This window comes from Thamnophis sirtalis, unplaced genomic scaffold (assembly GCF_051295495.1).
Source record: "Thamnophis sirtalis isolate CommonGarterSnake01/CBP01778 unplaced genomic scaffold, rThaSir2_p1.2 scaffold_1, whole genome shotgun sequence".
NCBI lineage: Eukaryota > Metazoa > Chordata > Lepidosauria > Squamata > Natricidae > Thamnophis > Thamnophis sirtalis.
This window is the reverse complement of record NW_028261381.1, coordinates 171,173,951-171,201,881: the sequence shown is the minus strand read 5'-3', so window position 1 is coordinate 171,201,881 and position 27,931 is coordinate 171,173,951. Positions and strand designations below refer to the sequence as shown.

General features: G+C 45.1%; 1 protein-coding gene across 2 annotated transcripts in view; it reads left to right on the top strand.

Moving 5' to 3' along the window:
• The window catches only part of STK11 (serine/threonine kinase 11), a 111,565-nt gene that overhangs the window by 49,714 nt on the left and 33,920 nt on the right, over window positions 1-27,931 (top strand). For both annotated transcript variants that reach the window (XM_087703293.1, XM_087703294.1), the window contains 6 exons: window positions 387-470; window positions 3,810-3,899; window positions 5,417-5,549; window positions 8,483-8,619; window positions 9,987-10,114; window positions 24,886-24,943. In XM_087703293.1, the coding sequence (XP_087559419.1) occupies window positions 387-470; window positions 3,810-3,899; window positions 5,417-5,549; window positions 8,483-8,619; window positions 9,987-10,114; window positions 24,886-24,943 (630 nt within the window). The remainder of the gene's footprint in view (window positions 1-386; window positions 471-3,809; window positions 3,900-5,416; window positions 5,550-8,482; window positions 8,620-9,986; window positions 10,115-24,885; window positions 24,944-27,931) is intronic.

Genomic DNA, 27,931 nt, shown 5'->3' with positions numbered 1-27,931 from the left:
TGTGTGTGGAGTGCTGGCGTTGTTTCAGTAAGTGGAATGATTGGTTGTGTGATTGTATCATGATTGGTAGATTGGTGCTGGCTGTGTGTCCATTATTGTTTTGTGTTATAACGGCCTGGGTGGTGGGTGGGGCTCGTAAACGAGTTATATATAGTATATACATATGCACATACATATATTCCTTGACTTAAAACCATTCGTTTAGTGACTTTGGACAGTCACTAAATGAATGGTTGTAAGTCAAAGACTACCTATATATGTTTCTCTGTGCAATAAGCAATTCAACATAACATAATTTCATTCCTAGAGAGGAACTTTACTGTATTTTTGCCACTGGGCTCGTCTCTTCGCCAATACATTTTCCTCTCTTTTTTCCCCCCTTCCAGGGAAATACAACTCCTACGGCGGTTGCGGCACAAAAATGTGATCCAGCTAGTTGACGTGTTATACAATGAAGAGAAGCAAAAAATATATCCTTCCTTTGGGCTCCCGTACTGAATTTTCCCTACGAAGATCTGGATTTCCTGGTTTTTTGTCTTCCTTATTTCCACATGTCCCTCTCTGGTTTCTAATGATGTTTCATCTTTCCACAGTGAGATGCCTTCTATACTGACAGGCGTCCGTCATCCAGTGTTGTTTATGAGTGATGGCAGGAATTCTCCCCGCCTCTACTATCTAAGATCCTCTTACTGGCAAATGTCCAGAGCCAGATCCCAACCTTCTGCATGCAAAGCAGATGATGGACCATCTCCAAATCTAAAAACCACAGTAGAGCTCTTCTAAGGCCACGTTTCCCAACCTCGGCATCTTTGCGTGGACTTCAGCTCCACAGCGGAAGCAACTTCTGGTTTTCAGAGAAACTAGAGCTAAATGCGGTCACAGGACTGCAGGAGGCTACAAAAAGCTGCAAATGTGGCCAAGATGACTGTAATAAACTGTAATTTAAAAAATTTCATTTTCGTACCTGTCCTCACATTTGCAACCAAATTTTGTGTGCCTGACAGCAAAACCCTTCAATGTGAAAAAAAAAGAAGAGAGATCTGGTCATCGTAGGAGGGTTCAAATTGACTAATTAAAATCATGAAACTGAGTTTCTAAACTTGTGGTTGGCGTGGATCAACAGCCATTCCCCACAGCCAACTGGCCATCGCCAACTCACTGCAGCCAACTTGTCGCAGCTAAGTTGCTGTGGACAATTCGAACTCCGTGCGGACTAACTCCGTGCGGGACAACTCGCCGGGGGCAACTTAACGTAGGACAATTCGCCACGGGACAAGAGTTGCACTAATATCGAAGAAAGAGTGGAACAGAATCCTTAAAGAAAGAATGCCAAAGGAGGGACAAAATGAAGAGGGAGTGGCAAAAATGAAAATATTTTTAAAATTATTTTAAATCATGACATTGAATTGTTGAATTGTCCCCGCAGCAAGGGGCTCCATGACAAGTTGCCGACGTTGAGTTGTCCCGCTGCAAGTTGAGCATTGGAAGTTGGACATGGCGAATTGGTGGCAAGCTGGCCATGGCGAGTTGTTCCATTCCGCTTTGGGGAGGCCTTGTGCTGTGAAGAAAATCGTCCCAGGGAGAGGCAGCTTGTTTAAGCAACCTCTCTATCCTGTGAGGGGTCAAATGAAAGGAAAATAACAGGTCAGGTGCAAGGTACTGTAGGAAATTAAGAGATAGGGACCAGTTTGGTTTCATTTCGTTTCGTTTAATTTATTTGTATGCTGCCCTTTTCCCTGAAGGGACTCAGGGCGGCTCACAACTCAAAAGGGGGGGGGGGGGAAATACAAACAGAGCAACAAAACATAAAACCATACATAGTTAAAAGCACAACAATCATACCATTCGAAGTGGGGCAACGAGTCTTTAGCCCCAGGCCTGTCGGAACAGCCAGGTTTTAAGGGCTATGCGGAAGGCCTGGAGGGTGGTGAGGGTACAAATCTCCACGGGGAGTTCGTTCCAGAGGGTCGGAGCAGCCACAGAGAAGGCTCTCCTCCGGGTGGTCGCCAGTCGACACTGTCCGGCTGATGGAATTCGGAGGAGGCCTAGTCTGTGGGATCTAATGGGTCTTTGGGAGGTAATTGGCAGTAGGCGGTCTCTCAAATACCCAGGTCCAATACCATGAAGGGCTTTATAAGTGACGACGAGCGCCTTGAAGTGTACCCGGAGATCAACAGGCAGCCAGTGCAGCTCAGTTTATCTTGGCGGCATCTCCATCTTTGTATTGTGTCTTCACTTAGCAGCCGTTTCACTTGGCCATCAAATCATTGGGACAGGACATGATCTGATCAAACATAGAATAGAATAGCAGAGTTGGAAGGGATCTTGGAGGTCTTCTAGTTCCCCTCCTTAGGCAGGAAACCCTACACCACTTCAAACAATTGGTTATCCAACATCTTCTTTAAAACTTCCAGTGTTGGAGCATCCACAACTTCTGGAGGCAAGTTGTTCCACGGATTAATTATTCTAACTGTCAGGAATTTTCTCCTCAGTTCCAGGTTGCTTCTCTCCCTGATTAGTTTCCACCCATTGCTTCTTGTCCTGCCCTCGGGTGCCTTGGAGAATAAATTGACCCCCTCTTCTCTGTCATAACCCCTCAAATATTGGAAGACTGCTATCATGTCTCCCCTAGTCCTTCTTTTCATTAAACCAGACATATCCAGTACCTACAACCGTTCGTGCAACCAATCGCTAAATGAGGAGAGGGTATAACCTCTAATTTGCTGATAGCATGACATTCCTTCCCACCCCTGGCCCCACCCGAGACTTTAATTGCTTTGTCTGTAAAAAATAGATAAAGAAATTTAAAGTCTGTTCCTTTACCACCTTTTATAGCCAAGAACAAATTATAATTAAAGGCAGTCCTCAATTTACGGCCACAACTGAGGTCATAGTTTCTCTTGCTAAGTTGTTAAGTGGGTTTTGCCCCGTTTTACAACCTTCCTTCCCACAGCGGTTAAGTGAATCACTGCAGTTGTTCAGTTACTAACACGGTTGTTAAGTGAATCTGTGACTTTGCCGAAGGTCAAAAAGTGATTACACCCGTCATAAATACGAACCAGTTGCCAAACATCCAAATTTTGATCACGTGACCATGAGGATGCTGCAACAGTTAAATAAATGTGGGAAATTGTCATGAATCTCTTTTTTTCAATGGCGTTGTAGCTTTGAATCTCTTTTTTCAATGCCGTTGTAGCTTTGAATGGTCACTAAATGAATGGTTGTAAGTCGAGGACTACCTCCATAATGTTAGAAGAATTAGCACTGTTTATCTTGGTTTCCTCTAATCAGCCACCTTCCATGTATTTGGATTAGAATTCCCATACATGCTTCTTCTCTAACCCCCCCCCCCACACACACACAAACAATCTTTACATATGTTCAAGATTACTGTAGTTGTGAGTGCTGTTGTTTTTACTTTGTCTGTCTTTTGTCTTATTTGTATCCCCTCCCCCCTTTTGGTTGTTAGCCGCCCCAAGTCCCTCGGGAGTGGGGCGGCATACAAATTAAATAAACATAAACATAGTTTCTTTCCGTTGGCCTGGGCTATTTGGAGAGCGTCCATAATCCATTTACAACGTCGAGTTCTTCCTTTGCATTCAGAAAGTCCCTTGTGTCAATCACAACGACTCCAGTTAAAAATGGATCCGCAGAGGAGGTGTTGGGACAGATGGTTCTCCTGCCTCTTGAGCTGAGAACGGTTTAGCGTAGACTTGAGTGGCCTTAGATGCTGAAATACTGTCAGCCAGTGGAAGGCAGGTTTCTCTCTTTTAAGTCCCATCCCAGGAACTTCCTTAACTGTTTCTCACGTATATGGTGATGGAGTATTGTGTCTGTGGCATGCAAGAGATGTTGGACAGCGTTCCTGACAAAAAGTTTCCAGTCTTTCAAGCGCACGGGTAAGTAGCATGCGTGCTTCCCAGTTCCCATCACTCCCATTCGCTGAGGAAGCCTCACTGTGGAAATAGGGAAACTGGACTGGTGGTTCATGCTCATCTCTGATCATCACGAGAAGGGAAACTTAACTATTATTTGCAGTTCAAGGTTTTTTTCCTCCTCTTGTTGAAGTGAAGGAAAAATCCACATGCTTCCCACGCAGTCTTGGGTTCAAGCAGTGGCTGGATCTAAGCCAGTTTAGTTTCCAGGCCATCTTGACTCCAGTGAAGTGGTTGATCAGATGCTTTGAGACTATTTTATTGTTTTATTTGTATCCTGCTGTTAATTGTATGTATGTATGTATGTATGTATGTATGTATGTATCTATCCTGTTTCCCTGAAAATAAGATCTCCCCGGAAAATAAGCCCAATTGGGCTTTTGAGCACATGCACTAAAATAAGCCCTCCCCTGAAAATAAGCCCTCCCTGGAAATATTGCAACACATGAGGTGACCACGCTCGCCACCTCATGCACCTCAAAAATAATAAGACCTCCCCAAAAGTAAGGCCAAGTACTTATTTCGGGGGTCAAAAGAACATAAGACCCTGTCTTATTTTCAGGGAAACACGGTATGTGTTTGAATGAATGAATGAAGGTGAACGTATCTTAACATAACATCCTCATCCCGTTTATCCCACAACAACAACCCTGTGAGGTAGTTTGGGCAGAAAGAGAGTGAGCGACTGGTCCAAAGTCACCCCGTTGACTTTCATGCCTAAGGCAGGACTAGAATTTATCATCTCCTGGTGATCGGCCAGAAGTCACCTAGCTGGATTTCATGCCTAGACCTTGGTCTCCTTCTAACCTGAGGCCTTAACCACTATACTAAACTGACAGCTCATGACATAATGCAAGCATCATTCTATAAATTCTTAGTAACTCTTCTGTTTCAAGGTTCCTGATATGGCACAAACATTGTAAGATTCCTGGTCAGAATCAGACTAGAATTTACCGTCTCCTGGTGATTGGCCCAAAGTCACCTAGCCAGCTTTCATGCCTAAAACGGGACTAGAACTCATTGTCTCCTGGTGATTGCCCCAAAGTCACCCAGTTGGCTTTCATGCCTAAGGTGGGACTAGAATTCACCATTTTCTGGTGATTGGCTTAAAGTCACCTAGCCGGCTTTCATGCCTAAAGTGGAACTAGAACTCATTGTCTCCTGGTGATTGGGCCGAAGTTACCTAGCTCACTGCTAAGGCAGGATTGAACTCATGGTCTCCCACCTCCTAGCCTGACACTTTAACCACTATACCAAACTGACAGCTCATGACATAATGCAAGCATCATTCTATAAATTCTTAGTAACTGTTCTCTTTCAAAGTTCCTGATATGGCACAAACATTGTAAGATTCCTGGTCAGAATCAGACTCTGAATCACAGCTAATAAACCCAAACTGCTTAACAACGTAGATATTGCACTCTGCTTGCTCTCCAGAAACTCATTTTTCCCCACCTCCTTTTCCCCCTGCCTCTCCACAGGTACTTTTGCCAGCTTATAGATGGCTTGGAATATCTGCACAGCCAGGGCATCGTACACAAAGATATCAAACCGGGAAATCTTCTGCTAACAACCAATGGGACTTTAAAGATATCAGATTTAGGTGTGGCAGAGGTATGCTTTTGAATGTCCATGCCAGATGTGAATTGCTATAGCTATCAGATGGCTTTAAGGCGGGATTGGGCAAATTTGTGGTGGACAAAACTATCTTTGGCTATTGGTCATCCAAGTTAAAATGCTTCCTCTACAATCAGAACGCCTCGTTACTAGGGAGCCATAGCAGGAACAGATAATAGCAATAGCACTCAGACTTATATACCGCTTCACAGTACTTTAAAGCCCCCTCTAAGTGGTTTAAAGCCTAATTCCAGGGGTGGGATTCAGCCGGTTCAGACCGGTTCAAGCAAACCGGATGCTAATTTTACATCTGGTTTGCCAAACTGGTAGTTGCAAGGACTGGCTGGCCCTGCCAACCCCTCCCCTCCCAGGAGTCTCCACGCAGCCCATTTTGGATGCCAGGTAAGTAAGTGCAGGGCCCGCACGGAGACTCTGGGAGGGTGAAAAATGGGCCTTCCAGAAGTCTGGAAATGAGCTTGTTTCCAGCCTCAGGAGGGCCTCCTGTTTCCGAGGGAGGCCGTTTTCACCCTCCTGGAGGCTTGAGAAAAGCCCGGGGAGGGTGAAAATTCCCTCTCCCCTAAGTAAGCAAGTAAGCTACGCCCACGCTGGCCATGCCCACCCAGCAACTGGGCAGAAAACCGGTTGCTAAAATTTTTGAATCCCACCCAACAATTGAGGTCCTCATTTTACTGAATGGAAGGCTGAGACAAACCTGAGCCGGCAGAATTGAGCTCTTCGAGTGAGCACTAACTTAGCCTGCGGGTATTGCATTCTAACCATGCAGCACCCGTGTAGAACACATGTGGGTTTCCTGGAAGCATCGCATTGTGGCTCTTTTGGACAGCACAGTTCTAACTGGAAGGATCATTGGATTTCATGCCGGTTTTACCGCATGCTAGCTGCAGCTTGACTGCAGCATCCACTGAAAACATTAGTTTACCACCAATATTTAAAATGGGAGGTCAGTGGTTAAAGTGCAGTACTGCAGGGTAACTCTGCCCACCGCCAGGAGTTTGATTCTGATCGGCTCAAGATTAACTCAGCCTTCCATCCTTCTGAGGTCAGTAAAACGACCCAGATTATTGTTGGTAATATGACGACTCTGAACTGCTCAGAGAGTGCTGTAAAATACAGTGGAGCTATTTGCTTATGCTCCATTGCTGTTTGCTATATGCCAAAGTTCCCCAAGCTTTCCAGCTCTATGGACCAGCGCAGGGGGAGGGAGGGGATGGTTCTGCACAAGCGGCAGGCAAGTGTTCACTTGCAAGCAACTCCATTCGCACAAGTGGCATGCAGGCGTACCCACCACTCGTGCAAATGGAGCATCCGTGCATTCGCTCATCCACTGGTCATGCAAGGGGAAATGCACATACGCTCGGCCACTGCTTCGGGCAGCCCGGTTTTGAACAGCCGACGGTCCGATAGTGGGGGTTGGGGACCCATGCTATATGCTATATTGCTATTTTTCCCTCTGATGTATGTAGGAGACGGGAAATAATCTTAAAATTCAGGGGCTTTTTTTTTGTCTTTTGGTTAAAGTGAGTATTTGGCTAGAATAATTGCTTTGGAAATCTTAAGATAACCCTCAGCTGTGGGCCTTTGCCCTGCTGTTGGCTGGCTCAGATTGCTTGGCCCTTGGATAAGGCATCTTTTATACTGTGCATTTATTTCTCTGAATGTGTACAGTAGGGTTTCTCAACCTTAACAACTTTAAGATGAGTGGACTTCAACTCCCAGAATTCCCCAGCCAGCCCGAGAGGTGCAAGTTGGGGGAATTGCAGTATATCTGAAAAGTATAAAAATTACAGGGCAAAGTTGACAATGTCCATTCTTAAACTCCTGAAGCTTTGCAATTGACCGCTGTCTTCAGTCATCAAACAGTTTGTTTTGAAAGCCAGAACCCAAGAAATTTGGCCAAACCGAGGCAAGTCTCTTTTCTAAGGTCAGGGTGATGTTGGGTGGTGATTGCTTTCAAGTATTTAGAGCCGAGGTGGCTCAGTGGTTAGGGTGCAGTACTGCAGGCCACTTCAGCTGACTGTTATCTGCAGTTCAGCGGTTCAAATCTCACCGGCTCAAGGTTGACTCAGCCTTCCATCCTTCCGAGGTGGGTGAAATGAGGACCCGGATTGTTGTTGGGGGCAATATGCTGACTCTGTAAACCGCTTAGAGAGGGCTGAAAGCCCTATGAAGCGGTATATAAATCTAACTGCTATTGCTATTGCTATTTACATCTTATTTTTTTCTCTGAAGCATTTTTTTTACTGAGTAAGGCAGAAATTCAGTTTTACTCCCAGTCTACACCGTGGAGAGTGGGATAGTTACTGGGGCTGCAAGGGGCCCTCAGAACCCCCTAGAATCAAGGGTGTGAAACTCACTGCGCCACGTTGCTGTATTGTGACCTATCGAGATGTTTTCCCTCTTCACAGAGCTGGGGTGAGCGTGGCCCGTGTCATTGACACCCCTGCCCTAGATCAAGGGTCTCCGACTTTAGCAACTTTAAGACCTGTGGACTTCAACTCCCAGAATTCCCCACCCAGAATGGCTGGCTGAGGAATTCTGGGAATTAAAGTCCACCCACCTTAAAAGTTGCCAAGGTCAGACACAAACGTGCTCTAAATAAGACAACTGAACCACAATAGTCAATTGCAGAACACTCGCTGTGTGGATTTCCCACTGGTTTTCAGTGACAAATAAAATGGGTTTTATTCTTCGGTTAGGCCCTTAAAATGCTAATCTCCCCTTTAATATTTCTTTTTTTTAAAAAGGGGAAAGTTTGATATTGCCCAGTTGAGCAACGTTATGACTGCTGCTGAAATAATCATTTTTTTAAAAAAGCAACCCACAACTGCCCCCAATTTTTCAGTTGCTGCTGAAGACCTACATGCCTTCACCCTCAAAGCAATGCCTCTTTGTTACCTGCTTGCTCACAGGCCTTGCACCCATTTGCTGAGGATGACGTGTGCCGAACCAGCCAAGGGTCACCAGCTTTTCAGCCTCCAGAAATTGCCAACGGCCTTGATACCTTTTCTGGCTTCAAAGTGGACATATGGTCAGCCGGTGTCACACTGTAAGTAAATGGGAATGCCAAGCAGGACTCAGTGCCAGCAGCAGAATGACTGTGGCAGTTGTGAAGGTGTCGGCCACGGGACTCCTTGAGCTGCTAACCGGGGGGGTAACAATTTAAAGGGCCAGTCCCTTTGCGAATATCCCCTGTGTTCTAGAACGATGCTCCATTTATCTTCAACTGTTCTGAAGAGATCTGCAGATTCATTTCAGGTTTATGTGGAACTTTGTTCTCCCTTCTAATACTTATCAGTATGCTAAGGACAAGGATGCGTGGCTCAGTGGCTAAGACACTGAGTTTGTCGATCAGAAAGATCGGCAGTTCAGCGGTTCGAATCCCTAGTGCTGTGTAACGGAGTGAGCTCCCATTACTTATCTCAGCTTCTGCCAACCTAGCAGTTCAAAAGCACATAAAAAATGCAAGTAGAAAAATAGGAGCCACCTTTGATGGGAGGTAACAGCGTTCTGTGCGCCTTCGGTGTTTAGTCATGCCAGCCACATGACCACTGTCTTCGGACAGTGCTGACTCTCCGGCTTTGAAACGCAGATGAGCACCGCCCCCTAGAGTCGGGAACAACTAGCACATATGTGCGAGGGGAACCTTTACTTTTACCTTACCACATTTCTTGCCATAGTTGTTAAGTGAATCGCTGCAGTTGATAAGTTGTTAAGCTGATTGTTAAGTGAATCCAGCTTCCTCACTGACTTTCCTTATCAAAATGTTGCAAAAGAAGATCACATGACCCTGGGAGGCTGCAACAGTCATAAGTATATGAACATTTACCTTTACCTATGCTAAGGACATGTAGATTGACCCTCCTTTTCCATCTTTTATGGTCTGCCTCCCACTCACCTTTTGTCTTACAGAAATAAATACAGGAAGAGTCATTCAACCCCTGGCCAGCTGTCGAAAATGGTGGTACCGAGGGGGCAGTGGTGAAATCTAATTTCTCCCACCACCACCCCGGTTCTGTGGGCATGGCTTGGGGGTGCGTGTCATGTTACTGGGTGGGCATGGCCAACTTTTTTTTTCACTCTTAGCTATTTTTTTTAGATTTTTAAAGCATTTTTTTCCTTCCGGTTCAGGCCTCAAACCTCTGTAGACGTTTAGCTATGTATTTTGGGATGAATACCTGTTTGAATGGGGTAGGAATATGAATGGGTTTCCAAAAAAAATTGCAGACTATGGGAACTATTTGTGCTTCAGTTTGTGATGCAGACAAGAACAACAAAAACTAAATGTTTTTTTTAAGTCCAGTTGCCTTTGAAAAAGCGTATTTGGGACAGAGAAGAATTCTTAAATGTATCTAATCATTTCTTCTTTCCCCTCTCTGCTCTCCCTGCCTCCTCCCCTCCACCCCTCCCTTGCAGGTACAATATTACAACAGGCCTTTATCCCTTTGAGGGAGATAATATTTATAAATTATTTGAAAACATTGGAAAAGGAGACTACGTAATCCCTGAGGATTGTGGCCCTCCGCTTTCGGATTTGCTTAGAGGTAAGTGCTTCATAAAATCATATATTTTTATGGAGAAACTGCCCTCATAATCTATAAGTCCCTATTCTCGCTTTCTGTGTCCAAAGGGCATTGGTACAGAGAGGCCAGTTCATCCGATCATTCCCAACTTAGTCACAGTGTGAGTTTCAGCTACTCCACCCATCAGCCTCAATGAGTAAAGCCGGTGGTATTTTGAATGACCTTGGGAGATCCTGCTTAAGGCCAGACTGGGATACCAGCAGCATCAGGGGTAGTAGCTGTTGCCTTCCTATTAGTTCAGTGATTCCCTTCTGTTCCCCCTTGCTAGTAAAAGATCATTGAAAATAATTAAATTCTGAATATATCCAAATGTCACAATAGGCTGTTAGTAAACTTTATTAAGGCGTTTAGGCTTTTAATCAACTTTCTTAATATATTTAGGTTAATAAACTTTTGTATTTTACCTCTTCATTTTGTTTTTTTGGTGCTTAATCCTTTTAAGTAGTTTTTAAGGTGTCTGGAGACTTATAGTATTGCAGCAGATGAGTTGCATAATAAATATACTATGGGGCCATGGTGGGGGGGGAATAAAAGTTTGGTAGGGAAGGAAGTACCGGCTATTAATTGCTACTTTCTCTCTTACAGGCTCCTGCCTGATCAAAAGTTATTGTTACTCTGTTAGCAGATTTATTCCAGTGTTTGCGTCTAGGCTATAAAAGTCAATTGGCCAAGTATTCCATCTCTCAGGCTGTTCCGACAGGCCTGGGGCTGACGAGTTCCCGTCCCCGCTCAAATGGTGTGGTTATTGACTGTTTTTAAATTGTTGTAGTTGTTTGTCTGTTGTTTTCCTCTTGTTTGTATCCCCCCCCCCCATTTTGGTTTGTGAGCCACCCTGAGTCCCTCCGGGAATAGGGCGGCATAGAGATGCAATAAATCAAATCAAATCAAATCAGTTTGCAAGGAGGCTGAGGAAGAAGAGATAAACGATGTAGAAATGTTAGCATCATGGTCAGACAGACAGACAGACAGTCCTTTAGTTTTGGCTAGCAGGGCAGAATGTGGTTCTCTTCAGCCTTCAAGAACCGAGGCCAAAGGTTTCCCTTTGTCAGGGACAGATAAGGTAGTCCTTGATTTACAGCAGGTTGCTTACTGATCATTTGAAGTTACAACGACCTCCCAAAGCTACTTGCCACTTGCTTGCCAAAATTTCAGGAGCTTCTCCCACCCCACCGTGTGATCACATTTTGAGCACTCTGCAACCGCCCCCATTTATGGTCATTTGCACCTCCGCTGGTCATGTGACTACAATTCATGACACTTTTGCCAAAAGCTAGCATTTAGCAATAGCAATAGCAGTTAGACTTATATACCGCTTCATAGGGCTTTCAGCCCTCTCTAAGCGGTTTACAGAGTCAGCATATCGCCCCCACAGTCTGGGTCCTCATTTCACCCACCTCGGAAGGATGGAAGGCTGAGTCAACCCTGAGCCGGTGAGATTTGAACCGCTGAACTGCAGCTAACAGTCAGCTGAAGTGGCTGCAGTACTGCACTCTAACCACTGCACCACCTCGGCTCTTTACTCCTCATTGCAATAGAGGCCTATTTGTCTGATGGAAAAAGAGGGATTTGCAGAGCAAACATAATATACAGGTAGCCCTTAATTTAGAACCGGTCACTTGGCACCCATTAGACAAGTGATGGTGAACTTTTTTGTCATCGTGTGATGAAAGTGTGCAGGTGCAACAGCGTGCCTGCACACTTAATACACGTGTGACCCCCTGTGCTCCTCTGCCCCCCCCGTGCATAAGCCCCCCCCCCGGTGCATGAGCCCCCCCCCCGTGCATGAGCCCCCCCCCCCCCGTGCATGAGCCCCCCTTCGCACCCAGGCTTCCAGGAACCCTAGGCCCAAAACGGGACGCAAAAGGCCTCCTGCACCAACCTGGAAGCCAATGCGGGGCACGGGGGCACTGCCCGAAGCCACAAAATGCAATGTGAGCTTCTGTGTATGTGCATCCCCTGCATGCGCCTTGCGCATGCGCAGCAGGGACCCGAAGACCAGCTTGCTGGTGGGAAGTACGCGTGTGTGCGTGGTTGAGCTAGACTGGCGACAGCTGGCGTGCCCGCAGAGAGGACTTTGTGTGCCACCTGTGGTGCCATCACGGCATTAGACTTTGCGACAGATCTCCCCAAAGCTACAGGTAGTCCTCGACTTACAACAATTCATTTAGTGGCCATTTGGAGTTACAACGGTACTGAAAAAAGTGACTTATGACCGTTTTTCACACTTATGACCGTTGCAGCCTGCCCATGCTCATGTGATTTACATTTGGATGCTTGACAACGGATTCATATTTATGCATTGGAATCCTTCAGTCTCAAAAGACTATGGTCTTCGTGCTCTGGAAAGAGGTAAAGCTGGAGTGTCCTCTCCAGAGCACGAGGCCTGAGTAGATTAATATGGAGGATAGGCTGTTACCCAAGCAGCAGATTCCACCACCACCACCCCGCTCTCCACATCTCTGAAATAGTCCAATGGAACAGCAGAGCCGATATGGTTGGTTCCAGCTGAGTCACAGGAGTTAACAGAACGTGGTTGTACACAGTCACGAACTACTTCCATGATTTTGCCTCGAGGTTGACTCCTGAAGCCTTAGGAGTGGCTTCAGGAGTGGATATAACCACAAGGCAGTGGAGGTTTGTAATCAGAATTTCCCTCCTCCTAGAAGATGGTTCTGCCGCTTTATCTGCGTTGGGGCATTCAAAACCGTTGACCGTCTTCTCCTGTAACCCTGGAAAGGGGCCCTGATGAGATGCTACCAGCCAGGCCAGCTGGACCAAGGTTTTTTAAGGAGGTGTTACTCCTCCATCACTCACCCTTTGTCTGGCTTGTGACAGGCAGAGCCTGGCTTCCCAAACATTGGGCCCAGGATGGCAGGTTTTCATATTTATGACGGTTGCAGTATCCTGAGGTCAGGTGATCCCCTTTTGCGACCTTCCAACAAGCAAAGTCAGTGGGGAAGCCAGATTCACGTAACAACTACCGTATTTTTCAGAGTATAAGACGTACCTTTTTCCCCTCAAAAAAGAGGCTGAAAATCTGGGTGCATCTTATACACTGAATGCAGCATTTTTGGCCTCCCGAAACCCCGCCCCCTTCACCAAATTGGCCGTGTATATCCTTTAGGAGGCTTTCAGACTGTTCCTGGGGGCCGGGGAGGGCAGAAATGAGAAGAAAATGGGCCGTTTTTTGCTTAATTTTGCCTCCCCAGCCCCCAGGAGCACTCTACAAGCCTCCTAAAGGCTATGCATGCTCCCCCCCCCTTTTTAACAAAAATTGGGCCCGTTTTCACGAAAAACGGGCTGTTTTTGGGAGGTCTGCAGGGTGCAAAAACATTTTTTTTTAATTTGCCTCTTCAAAATCTTGGTGCATCTTATACTCTGAAAAATACGGTATATGTGACTAACTTAACCACTGCAGCGATTCACTTAACGAAGATGGCAAGAAAAGTTGAGAAATGGGTCAAAATTGAGACTTAACCAATTTCTCACTTAGCAACATAAATCCTGGGCTCAATTGTGCTCATAGGTCGAGGACTACCTGTACTTAATGAACTGGTTTTGGACTTCCCATTTCTCCCCCGGTCACATGGCCACATTTTGGCCACTTGGCAACCAGCCTGCATTTATGGCCATTTGTCGCACACACACACACACACACACACCCAAGTCATGGGACCATGATTTATGCTTTTTAAAAAATATATATTTTTATTTTATTTTTTACCAGAAGCTGGCAAAAACAAAAACCGCCCATCGAATACAAATGGTTTGTCTTAACGATGGCGACGTCCACTTAACAACTGCTGTGTTTGTGTAATGGCTTCTGTGTTCACTTAACCACTTCAAGAAAGGCTGTAAAACTGGGCACAGGTCACGTCTCCCCACTTAACACCTGCTACAACTTACAGCCATAATTCTGGGTTCAGTGGCGTTCGTAAATCGAGGACTGACGTTAGTGGTAGACAATAGCTCTTGTCCTTCTGAACGCCAAGGCCGGGCCTCTTGTCAAGACGCTGCACTCCCTAAAAACAGCTGTAGATGGCGCTGCACGATGGGCTAATTGAAACGCTTCCTGACTTACAAGGGATCTTAATAGAAGCCAGTTTATTTCCTCTCCCTCCTTCCCTCTCTGATGACCCCAATACATCTCTTTCCTCCACCACCACCACCACCACCCCATCCCAGTTATGTTATGGCTATTTTGGATTCTGCATATATTTCCTGTGGTTTTTTTCCCTCCTCCCTCCCTTGATGTGACCTTCTTATATACTGAGATTGTTATATGAGGCTGTGCCGGAGACTGAGACTGGGTTTATTTTGACTCCGGGTGGTGAATAGCGCCTTAAAATGCAAACATATCCTCCCCCCCCCCAAGCCCTACCCCCAGTTCCCCATAGAATGAAAGCAGAGACTGCAAGAGCCCCATCCACCATTGCTTCTTCCCCAACACGCCCTCTGATTAAAAAACCGGCTTAAACAGGAAGGCCTGTCTGGCCCTGTTTTGAGTAGGAGACTTTGCCTTGAGCTTTGGGTGAGGCTGTCAACATCACCAGTTCCCATCTCTCTCCGGGCTAGGCAGGTTCGCCATTTTTGTGAAAAAGGCAAAGCTCAGCTGCGAGCTTTTCTGCAGGACCAGAAACGCTGCATTCATTCTTTTACGCTTTCCCCGTAAGCATGACTGACGGCCGCGACTGAGCCTCCACAGTCCTTCTTAGACTGGGCACGCCATCCAAATCTCTGAGTTACCATATTTTTCAGAATATTAAGACGCGCCTTCCCCCCCCCCAAAAAAGTGGGTGAAAATTTAGGTGTGTCTTATAGATTAAATACGGGTGTTTTGGGCTGCCCGAACCCTCCGTGCATCATGTTTTTGCCCCCCCCCCCCACCGGCCCTCAGAAGCACTCTGCAGGCTAAAAACCGACACGTTTTTGGCAAAAACAGGCTACGCGGAGCACTGCAGAGTGTTTCTGGGCGCCTGGGAGGGCGAAAATGCGATGCGCAGAGGCCAAAAACTATTTTTTTCTTGTTTTCCTCCTGTAAATTTAGGTGTGTCTTATAGTCTGAAAAATACGGTAGTTAAATGTTAAGCTTTATATTAAGTGTGTTGAATAGCCTTTCATTTCAGCCAAGAAGCTCACAGATCATCTAGTGTGTGTCTGTGAGAGAGAGAGAGAGAAAGAGAAAGAGAGACAGACAGACAGACAGACAGACAGACAGAGACTGATGGGAGAGAGAGAGAGACAGAGATCCTTTTGTAATTCTAAATCAAGGGATCCCTTGTGATGTTTGTCCTTATTACTCCACTTCTGAATGAGGGATCATGTGCTATCAAGACAGGGTCAACACTCAGCAGCCATATTGATAGATTTCCACACATACCCAGGATAAGCTGGCCCCAAGCTACCCCTTCATTTCTCCTGAGGATGAACCCTTCACTACTGTAGTTAAACCTATCCATTATGTTACTGGTCATGCCCTTCTCTTCTCTTCCATCTTTCCGAGCATCATCCTGGACTCTCAAGGGAGCCTTCACCTCCTGTGTCTCCAGCCTGGTCCTTCAGATCTTCCCCCGGTAGATCCATTGCTCCCGAGTCCATCCACCTTGCTGCTGTTTGTCCTATTTCCTAGCATCAGAGCTTCCTCTAGAGCAGAGGTCCCCAAACTTGGCAACTTTAAGACTTGTGGATTTCAACTCCCAGCTGGCTGGAACATAGCTGGCTGGAGAATTCTGGGAGTTGAAGTCCACAAGTCTTAAAGTTGCCAAGTTTGAAGACCTCTGCTCTAGAGAGCTGGGTCTTCTTATCGTGTGTCCAAGCTTGGATAATTTGAGTCCTTGACTTAATGACCACAATTCAAACTGACAATTTCTGTCGCTAAGGGAGGCAGTTGCTAAGTAAGTTTTGGCCCGTTTTACGGCCTTTCGTGCTACTCTTGTTAAGTGAATCAGTGCAGTTGTCCAATCATTATCGCGCTTGCGAAGTGAACTTGGCTTCCCCATTGACGTTGCTTGTCAGAAGGTCACAGGAGGTGATCACATGACACAGCAACCGTCGTAAATATGAGCCAGTTGCCAAGCATCTGAATTTTGATCGTGCGCTCGTGGGGATGCTTGCAATGGGCATTTTATCAATGCCTTCATCACTTCGAACAGTCACTAAATGATCTGTTGTAAGTTGAGGACTACTTGTATATTCATTTCTTGGCTGCCCCAAAGGTATTTTTTCCATGAGGCAACTGGATTTTCTTGTTTGTTTGTTTTTTGAAGAGGTTTCGCTCTCTTTTAGGCAAAGTTGAGTCCACGTTGGGGTTCAGGGTCTTGGGTAGGATGACCTGGCAGGGTCCACTTCCTTCTTGCCACTGAGATCCATCATCCAGCTGCCATAGCATTTCTCAACCTTGTGAACTTTAAGATGGGTGGACTTCAACTCCCGGAAGTCCCCAGCCAGCGATGAATCTTCCTCCAGGTGCTTGTTGTGACCTGCCTACTGGAAGGTGGCCTATGAACAAGCCCTAAGAGCAAGCGACCCGGGGCCTCTTGAGGGACAGGCCTTCTGGCCCTCAGCTGTGGTCCCAGCTAAGAAGCTGAGTTGCCAGTGAGAGGAAGGGGCTGGGCAGAAAGCTTTCTTTCTTCCTAGTGGCAGATTAATTCTTTGTTTTCTTCCAAAGGGAGGAGGAGGAGGTGACCCACAGAAAGAGAAGCCTTCACTTATTTTTCCTAGGGGATCTTTAACATTGTGCATGCCTGGATTGGCAAGCTGCTTCCTGGAAGTTTCCAATTGCTAAAGACAGAGGGCTCCTCCTCCTTTTCCTTTCCTCCTCCTCCACTCCCCCTCCTCCACTCCCCCTCCTTTTCTCCCTCCTCCTACCCTCCTTTTTTCTTCTTCCTCCTCCCCATCTCCTCCTCTTCTTCCTTCCCTCCTCCTTTTCCTTCCTCCTCTCCTCCCTTCCCCTCCTTTTCCTATCCTCCTTCTCCCCTTCTTCCTTTTCTCTCCCTCTTCCCTCTCTTTTTCTCTCCTTCCCCTCCTCCTCCTCTTCCTTTTTTCCCCATCCTGCTCCTCCCTCCTTTTCTCTCCTCCTCCCCCCCCCCATACATTTTTTTTTCAGACCATGACTCTCCCTTGCCTGGCCTGGAGCAAAGGGAACTGAACCAAACCATCCAGCCATCTGCGGCTGGGTTTCGGGAAGACTCATTGCTCCCCCCCCCCCCAGCCCCTTGGGTAGCACAAACTGCAATAATGAAAGGTGTGTCAAGTGGGAATAAAGCTGGAGATCAAAGTCCTCTCCCCAGTCAAATAGATGTATGGGAAGCTTCTGACGCCACCAGCAAGAGCCAGCTATAGTTCCTTCCCTACGTGGTAAATATTTGGCCAGTTGGCTAGCCAGAGATCAAATCTAATATTTTCTAAAAAGCTTTAATTGCCCTGGAGAGAATCAGATGCTGATTCTTGATGGAAGTCCTGGTGACCACTTGCAACGATGGCACATCTTTTTTTTAAAAGCATTTCCAGTCTAAAACATTTGTGCTTCCCCCGGTTACTATTTAAAGGCATTTATGCATAGCCAGTAAAGAGGAGAGAGGCCAGAAGCTGTCTGGGGAGAGTAGCAAAGTAAGCACTAATAGCTTTTAAATGAAGAGGTGTGCCTCAGATTTTAGATATGTTGGGAAATATTTAAATATAGAAAAGAATACTAGGCTAAGTGGCGAACTAAGCAGGTAAATAGGTATCAGGTAGGATCCTGTATTTCTAGATGAGAGTTTTTCTTTTGAATTCAGGTTCATATCCTGACATCTTCGGCTATAGAATCAACTGACGAAAGGACCCTTTGCTGCTGAAGATTTAGGAACAGATCAAGTAGAGCTGATGTATTGGAAAAAGTGGATTGGCTGAACCCGGCTCACTGATCATAGTGCAGCAGCTGCTTGTGTGCATTGAGAGATCAGTAACAGCAGGCAGCCATGCAAACTTCTCTCATAGAGTCACAGGGCTGGAAGGGACCTTGGAAGTCTTCTACTCCAACCCTCTGCCCAGGACAGATGTTGTCATTTCACCCTGGACAAATGGTTGTCCAGCAATGAAGCACCCACCACTCCAGGAGGCAAACTTTCCCACTCGTTCATTGTTCTCCTTTGTCAGAAAATTTCTCCTTAATTTGACGTTGGATATCCCTTTGATCATCTTCCACCCGTTACTTCTCACCCTGCCTTCTGATGCTTGGAGAATAGGTCAATCTTTTTCTTTTCTGTACTAGAAGACAGTTATCAGCATTCCAAATATCATCCAGAATTAAATCAGAGTCCAAGGCATAGCTTTCATCAAAGTTCCAATTTAATAAGAGAGACATGTTGGTACAAACTGTGGAAACCCGAATCTGAAAGCTTCCTTGGGTTTCCACCCAGTTGAAAGTTCAAAACCTTGCCCCCACACCCACAAGTCCATCACATGGTCCAATGTTACTCTGCCACGCTGGCATTTCCACCCATCTAGTTCCGGTCAGGTGCAGAGACAAAAGATGACCTTGAGCTTCTGGAAAGGAATGTTTTATTATGACAACAACACATTCTGCTCCTTACTATTCCCCCCTCCCTATTCCCCACTAATGAAACAGCATAGAAAAAAATAATAGAAAGTGTGGCAGGCCATAGATCCTAAAAGGAATATGACTGCAGGCCTGACAACAGCTATCATCCCCCCCCCCCCAATGCCTTCTCTTCATTAGGCTAAACACGCCTAGTTCCCTTAGCCCAGGTGTTTGCAGCCTGTAGCTCTGGAGCCGCATACAGCTCTTTGGGCCTTCTGCTGTGGCTCCCTGTTGGGTTATCCCACCACTGGCTGGCCCCACCCCTCCCCTCCCAGTCACTCCTCATTCGGAAAGCCGAGGCTGGGCCAACCCGGTGAGCTCTCCTTGGGGCTCTTCGCTACTCCTTTTCTTTCTTCTTGGCAACTTTTTGGAAATCTGGGCTGGCTGAGGAACGAGTGTGAGCTGCATTGGAGGCTTCCCTTGGGGTGACCCTTCTCCCCCCCTTTCTTCTCCTCTCGCAACCACAGCCAGCCAGAAAGAGACAGAGAGAGGGAGAGAGGGAGGGAGGGAGATAGAAGGGGACACACACACACACACACACACACACACACACACATATATACAGGTAGAGAGAGGGGAGAGAGATATCTTAAAAGGGTTTTGTGGTTCCAGGTGTTTTTTAACAATCGGTTCTCTGCCCTAATGACTGACTGGTAGGCGTGGCTAGGGTGGTCATGTGACTGGGTGGGAGGGAGTGGTGTCGAATTGGCCATGCCCACTCAGGTTTTGTGGCTCCCTGTGCTTTCTTTTCTGTGGGAAACTGGTCCAAATGGCTCTAAGAGTGTTTAAGGTTACAGACCCCTACCTTAGCCATTCAGTGTATGATTTAGCCTCCAGACCCATTATTATTATTATTATTATACAATTGTATCACAGCGGCCAGTTGTTTCGCCAGATTTGGCATTGGTTACTAGTCGGGCCCCACCCAGGGGCCTAGGACGTCGTAACGTATTTTCGTAATATGCGTGCAGATCCAAGCAGTGCGGCTTTTTGCATTTGACTGATGGTGATTTTGTCAATTTTTAACTGTTTTAAATGTAATTCCAGTGCTTTTGGAATAGCACCCAGTGTGCCAATTACCACTGGAATTACCACTGCTGGTTTGTGCCATAGTCGTTGAATTTCGATTTTTAAGTCCTGGTATCTTGCGATTTTTTCATGTTCCTTCTCGGCGACCCTGCTATCACCTGGTATTGCGATGTCTATGATTGTGACCTTATTTTTCTCAACCAGTGTGATGTCTGGTGTATTATGCGCCAGTATTTTGTCGGTTTGTATACGGAAATCCCACAAGATCTTGACCATCTGATTTTCGGTGACTTTTCAGGCTGGTGTTCCCACCAGTTTGTTGCTGTTTTATATTATAAATTTTGCACAAATTCCAATGGATCATTTGTGCTACTGAATTGTGCCGCAATTTATAATCAGTCTGCGCGATTTTTTTACAGCAGCTGAGTATGTGATCAACAGTTTCATCAGCTTCTTTGCAAAGTCTGCATTTGGCATCATCAGAGGATTTTTCGATTTTGGCCTTAATGGCATTTGTGGGCTAGCTTGTTCTTGCGCAGCCAGGATTAGTGACTCTGTTTCTTTCTTTAATGTACCTGTTGTTACCATAACCAAGTTTGTTCACTGTCCACTTTATCTTTTATTTTTTCCAGAAATTGGCCATGCAGTGCTTTGTTCTGCCAACTCTCCATTCTTGATTTTATCACATCTTTTCTGTATTCTTGTTTTGTCTGTTGGGCCTTCAGTAGATTTTTGTTCTTTACTTCGATTAATAGATGTTCTGACTTTCTTTTAAATAATCAGCCAGTGCATGTTTTTCTTCTTCAACTGTTTGCCTCCACTTGTAATAATCCTCTCTGCCACCTGATTTTCGGGGCAGATATAATCTATCAGTATCACCACGTGGATGTAAACTGTAGTGCATTGTCATTAGTTTCTGGTTTTTTCAGTCCAAAAGGTTCAAATCAGCTTGTGTCCAGTTAACTATACCAGCTGTGTATCTAATAACTGGTATTGCCCAGGTATTTATGGCCTTGATTGTATTTCCACCATTCATTTAGATTTTAAAATTTTCCTAACTCTGTTGGTGTACTCTTGCCTGACAATAGTTTTTACTTCTCCATGCTTGATGTTATCCAACTGCAGAATGCCTAAGTATTTGTAGGCTTCATTTTCTTTGCATTTAATTAATTGGCCATTGGGCATTTCAATTCCCTCACATGCAGTGATTTTGCCCCTTTTTATGGATACAGTGGTGCATTTTTCCATGCCAAACTGCATTGAAATATCGGTGCTGAATACTCGGACTGTGTTTGTCAATGATTGGATTTCTATTTCTGACTTTCCATAGAGTTTCAAATCATCCATATATAGTAAATGCGAAATTTTTTCAGCTTTTTTGGCTGTTTGGTAGCCTAATTTCATTTTTTTAAGATTACTGATAGTGGGATCATTGCGATGATGAAGAGAAGAGGTGAAAGTGAATCACCCTGGAAAATTCGCTTGATATTAACCATTCCGTAGATCTCATTCCCTACTGCCAACTCAGTTCTCCATTGTTTCATCGCCTTTTCAGTAAAGGATGTAATATTTTTGCTAATGCCAGTTGTTTCTAAGCATTTTATGATCCAACTATGTGGCAGTGAGTCAAATGCCTTTTTGTAATCAATCCAGACCATATTATTATTATTATTATTATTATTATTATTATTATTATTATTATTTATTATTATTATTATTGCTGCTGCTGCTGCTGCTGCTGCTGCTGTTCTTCTCTGGACTCTTTCTAGGGCCTCAGCAATCCTTTAAACCTCTCCTTTAAAAAGCAATCAGAAATCTTTCCCCAAAGAAGCTTAGCTTCTGTCTATTCAGATACATATAGACTTCTACTCTCAACCTTCCCCAGGCAGCTGTCCCTCATTTAGGGAGTTGGTGGGAGCACACAGTATATTACCAGACTCAAAAACCTATTTGCCCTTATTTACTGAGCAGAATGCATGACTTCCTGGACAGAAAGCTTGTGACAGCTCAGAGCCAATGGCAACCTCCCGCAGCACTTAAGCCACTCGTTTATTTTGTCCCCATCACCGCCCGCAGTCAAGCCTCTTTTGCAAGCAGTTGTGCTGCAGGAAACCAAAAAAAAGAAGAAGGGAGCTAATGGAATGAGCAGGTATTTACTAGCTGGCCCTCTGAACCACTTTGGGCCTGCTGGAGTGAAAAGCAAATTTTCTTGTTCTTGGTTCTGCAAGGCAAGTTTAAAGCAGCGGTATTTTAATTAACCCAGGTCTTGGTTTGTCAGATTTTTTTTCTTTTTATATCTTGCCTGCCGAATACCCCAGCTGGCTTCATCCCCTCTCTGCATACCTCCAGAATTTTTAAAACTCAGAAGAGAGATTTTATTGTCAGGGTGGTCAAGAACCAATATACCATATTTTCAGAGTATAAGACGCACCAAGGTTTTGAAGAGGCAAATTTAAAAAAAAGTATATAGGTAGATAAAGGGATAGAGAGAAAGAGAGGAGATAGAGAGAGAGAAAGAGAGAGAAATACAGTAGTAGGTAGGTAGGTAGGTAGGTAGGTAGGTAGGTAGGTAGGTAGGTAGGTAGGTAGGTATGGTAGTGAGGGATAGAGAGAGAGAGAAATAGAAAGAGAGAGAGAGAGAAATACAGTAGATAGGGGGAGAGAGGGGTAGGGTAGGGAGAGTGGGGGGGGAGAGAGAAAATACGTAGGTAGGTAGATGTTTCCAGGTGTATTTATCCATGGGCTGAAGAAAGAAATGGCTTACAGTCTGCAGCATCTAAGACTTTGTTTCTGCTGGCCCAGCACTTGATCAATGTAATTCTCATCAATCAGTTAAAAAGCTTTCCAAAAAGGGGGGGTGGGTTTCACTCTGCAACCTCACAAAAATGGCCTGTTTTTCATGAAAACTGGCCTGTTGTTTTTTTTAAAGGCTTGAATAGCTGGGGGGGGGGGAGGCTTGCAGAGTGCTCCCGGGGAGGGGGGGGGCAAAAACAAGCAAAAAATGGCCCATTTTTTGTTTAAAAAATTGCATGCATAGCCTTGTGGAGGCTTATAGAGTGCTGGGGGGGGGAACGGCCCATTTTTGCTCACTTCTGCCCTCCCCAGCCTCCAGGAGCTCTCTGAAAGCTTCCTAGAGTCTATGCACGGCCATTTTGGTGAAGGGAGAGGATTTCAGGAGGCAAAAAATGATGTATTCGGTGTATAAGACGCACCCAGATTTCAGCCTCTTTTTTGAGGAAAAAAGGTGTGTCTTATATTCAAAAAACACGGTAAGCAGTTTAATGGCTGAGTGATAGTCATTAGCTCAAATGGCTTGGTCAAGGGATTAAGTGGACTCAGAATAACAGATTAACAGAGTTGGAAGGCCCTTGGAGATCTTCTAGTCCAACCAGCTGTTCAGGCAGGAAACCTATACCGTTCCAGACAAATGGCTGTCCAGTCTCTTAAAAGCCTCCAGTGATGGAGCACCCACAACTTCTGGAGGCAAGCTGTTCTACTGATTAATTGTTCTAACTGTCAGGAAATTTTAGTTCTAAGTTGCTTTCTCTCCTTGATTAGTTTCCAACCCATTGCTTTTGTCCTGCCCTCAAGTGCTTTGGAAAATAAGTTGACCTTCTCTTCTTTGTGCAGCCCTTCAAATATTGGAAGACTGCTGTCATGTCACCCCTAGTCTGTAGGTGATTCCTGATCCAAGTAGAACCCCCATATTCAGAAGCAATATACCACCAAATACCACTTATTGGAGAAACAGCCCTGGGAAGACTGGTTGGGTCCAGCAGGTGTTTTTAAAGAAAAGAGTTGTGTTTTGGGGTGGGAACAGCTAAGCATATGTCATATGCCTGGCTCTCTTCTTTTCCCCCCAAAAAAGTTTGGAAATGGTCTTGGAAACATTTTAAGCTCATTCCTCTTGTATATTGAGCCGCCCTCCCCAATAATGGTACCCATCAGATATGTTCCAACTACATCTCCCAGAATTCCAGACTCAGTTTAGTTTAGTTTATTGTCATTGCACCTCGTACAATTAAATTAGATGCCATCTTCAGTGTACATTATAATTATAAAAATAGAACACAAACATATCCTTCGCATTCTATACAATTGAATTGAAAACCCCAGATATTGCATTAATATTGCATTATTACAGTAGACTCCTGCCTGTGAGTCCCTTGGACTGCAGGCCATCCAACCGGTCAGTCCTAGAGGAGATCAACCCTGACTGCTCTTTGGAAGGCCTTGAAGAGGAAACTCAAAGACTTTGGCCACCTAATGAGAAGGAAGACTCCCTAGAGAAGAGCCTAATGCTGGGGAAGATGGAGGGCAAAAAGAAGAAGGGGACGACAGAGAATGAGGTGGCTGGATGGAATCGCTGAAGCAGTAGGCGTGAGCTTAAATGGACTCCGGGGGATGGTAGAGGACAGGAAGGCCTGGAGGAACATTGTCCATGGGGTTGCGATGGGTCGGACACGACTTTGCAACTAACAACAACAATACAGTAGAATTCAATATAGTTACTGCTCTGGGTTCAAAGCTGTTTTCAGCCTATTTGTCATTGTTTTTATTATTCTGTACCATCTTCCAGATGGTAATAGTTCAAAAAAGGGTGCCCAGGATAAGATGGATCTTTAAGAATGTTTTGAACTTTCTTAAGACAGCGGGAGCTATAAAGTTCTTCCAAAGAGGGGAGAGGGCAACTCTCTGGGCAATGACGTTGACCCTCTGGAGCGCTGCCTTATCTGCCACTGTGCAATTGGCAAACCATACTGTGGCGCAGTAAGTTAAAATACTCTCTATGGTGCAGCGTTAGAAGGTCACCAGCCATTTTTTCATTCGGTTGTTGTTTCCCGAGAAGTCCAGGTCGTATATTCTCTGCTGGGCCCTTTTGACCAGTGTTGCAATGTGAGTTGCCCCAGGTCAGGTCCTCTTTTATGATAACATCCAGAAACTTAAAACTGGCCAGTTGCTCCACTTGGTCTTCATTGATAAGCAAGGGCTGGATGTCTGGTCAGCTACTCTTTCATGTTACTTAGAGGGAGGGGGAGGACTTTGAGCCCCCTTTTAAGCAGTTGTTTGTGCCTCAGTTCCCAACTGATCTAGTCCCCACCCTGTTTTTCTTCCTTTCCAGGAATGCTTGAATACGACCCAGCCAAGAGGTTTTCAATACAGCAGATAAGGCACCACAAGTGAGTGCTCATTTATGTTTCTCTCCCCCCCCCCCCCCCAATTCTTCTGCTTGATGTTGTGTGTCATTCCTGTGTTCATTTGCCACTTTGGGGAAGGGAACAAAATGCAAGCAACTCTTCCCTTGCCACTCCATTAAAACAAAAGCAGCTGATGGTTAGTAAATGGTTATTTTTAAAATTGATGTCCCCTTGCATTTTGCTTCTTCGGAAAGCCTCTAAGGGGTTGGTCTTTCACTCTTGATCGATAAGTACTGTATTTTTCTGAGTATATATCTATGTACCTTTTTCCCTCAAAAAAGAGACTGAAAATCTGGGTGCGTCTTATACACTGAATACAGGGTTTCTTGCTTCCCGAAACCCCGTCCCTTCACCAAAATGGCTGTTCATAGCTTGTAGGAGGCTTTCAGAGACCTCCTAGGGGCTGGGGAGGGAGAAATGAGCAAAAAAGAGACTTTCCCTTCCTCGTAAGCAGGAGCTGTTTATCAATGTTCAATTTTGCCGCCCCCAGGAGCACTCTATAAGCTTCCTAATGTCCTTTTTTTTTTTTTTTTTACAAAAAACGGGCTCGTTTTTTGCTTGTTTTTGCCCCCCCCCCCCCCAAGAACACTCTACAAACCTCCTAAGGGCTCTTCATGCCCTTTTTAAAAAATACAGGCCCGTTTTCATGAAAAACGGGCTGTTTTGGGGAGGTTTGCAGAGTGCAAAAACTTTTTTTTTAATTTGCCTCTTCAAAACCTTGGTGCATCTTATATTCCGAAAAATACGGTATATGCAGCTACATTGATAAACAGCTCCTGTTTACGAGGAAGGGAAAGTTGTACAGGTAGTCCTTGACTTAGGACTATAATTGAACCCAAAAACTCTGTTGCTAAGTGAGTTTTGCCCTATTTTGTGATCTTTTTTGCCTCAGATGTTAAATGAATCACTGCATCTGTCCTAAAGCAGATATAGGTAGTCCTCGACTTAGGATCACAATTGAGCCCAAATTTTCTCTTGCTAAGCAAGACAGTTTTTAAAAGTGAATTTTGCCCCCGTTTTATTTCCCCTCCTTGCCATAGTTGTAAGTCAATCACTGCAGTTGTTAAGTTAGTAACATGGTTATTAGGTAAATCTGGCTTCCCACAATGACTTTGCTTGTCAGGTCACAAAAGGTGATCATGTGACCCCGGAACCCTGAAACCTTTATAAATACATGCGAGCTGCCATGTTTATAATAAGAAGAACTATGGGTGTTATGTAAACTGATGCTTATTGTCATCATTTATGAAGCTCCAATTAAACTGTGTGGTCCCAATTCAGTGGATTTTCTGAATCTGTCCTCTACTTAGTCTCAGGAAGACTTCCAAGGTTGTGAATGCAGATAATTTGGGGTGTTTCTGGAAAAAAAAAAACCAAATATGTGGTTTAAGCTGCTTCTTCTAAACATAGAGGAGAAAAAGGAATCTTTATTGTTTGTCTGTGCTTATTTGACCCGAATTACAATTAGTTCTCTGTTTCCCTCCCTCTCATCATCTTGTCTTCCCTAGCAAAGATCCATAGGCAAATGTTTTGCCTAGAGTATCAAAATCAATATCACTCTGCAGGTTTCCACTTTTATCCAAACCTATTTTTAACTCTTTCAATATGTAGAACCAGAAGACCAGCATTTAAAATAGAGCAACCAATTCTTGGGTTTGGACTCTTATCGCCCAGCTCATCTTAGCCTTTTGACTGGGCTGTGTATAATTAGTTGAGAGTGACTGTTAATAACTCTTTTTTCTAAAAGACAGAAATCGATCGGTTTAAAAATCAGTGTTGTTTTTTAACAAATTGGCTTTTTTGAAATTGAAGTGCTTCGTAAGGGAGGTATCGTAGCACCCTAGTGGTGCTTGTTTTGACCGCAGAAGGTATGAATTTCAGATTTCTGTTAAACCTCACTTAGAAGACGATAGAAATAATTCTTGGAGCTGCTGCCTGCCAGTGTAGGTAGAGTTGGCCCAGGTGGAAATCGGCCAGGTATCCACATTGCAGGAAGCAAGGAAGTTTAACTTGGGCTTAGCAGCTACGCCTAACGATTGTGGTTTGTAAAGTCTGCTTTATAACTTAGCTCTCTGCAGTGCTTCCGATCCAAAGGGGGTGTGGACAGAGACATGCTTGTAGCATCTGCGCACCCCTCCTTAAACCAAGTTTGTCTTCCGGGATTAGTCAACAGCCATTCTCATGGGCACCACACACAATCCCAGGGGAAAAAACCACAGCTTCTTTAAGGAGTTGCCGACTAGTGCGACTATATGCAAACCTGAATCGCTGCACAAACCTATTACGGTATGAATGAACCAGGACACAATGGCTGGTTTTCAAATGCAGAGAGCTGAGACTTAAAGGTAAAAGTTCCCCTCGTACATATGTGCTAGTCGTTTCCCAACTCTAGGGAGCGGTGCTTATCTCTGTTTCAAAGCCGAAGAGCCAGCGCTGTCCGAAGACGTCCCCATGGTCATGTGGTCGACATGACTAAGTGCCAAAGGTACACAGAATGCTGTTACCTTCCCACCAAAGGTGGTTCCTATTTTTTCTACTTGCATTTTTACGTGCTTTCGAACTGCTAGGTTGGCAGAAGCTGGGACAAGTAACGGGAGCTCACTCGGTTACACAGCCGCTCATTCAAACCGCTGACCTTTCTGATCAACAAGCTCATCATCTTAGCCACTGAGCCACCACATCCCTTAAAATTTAGATGAGCCCATTTGCTTTGTTAACATCATAGATGTAATAACTATTTGCCTCATATAAGTACAGTAGTCCTCTATTTACAACCATTTGTTTAGCGACTATTGGAAGTCACAGGCCCTGAGAAAAGGGACTTGCAACTGGTCCATGCACTAATAACCGCTGCAGCATCTCCACAGTCACATGATCAAAATCCAGGTGCGTGGCAATCAGCAGGTATTGCCGCCTCCCAGGGTCATGTGATTGCCTTTTGCGACCTTCCCAGCTGGCTTCTTACAAGCC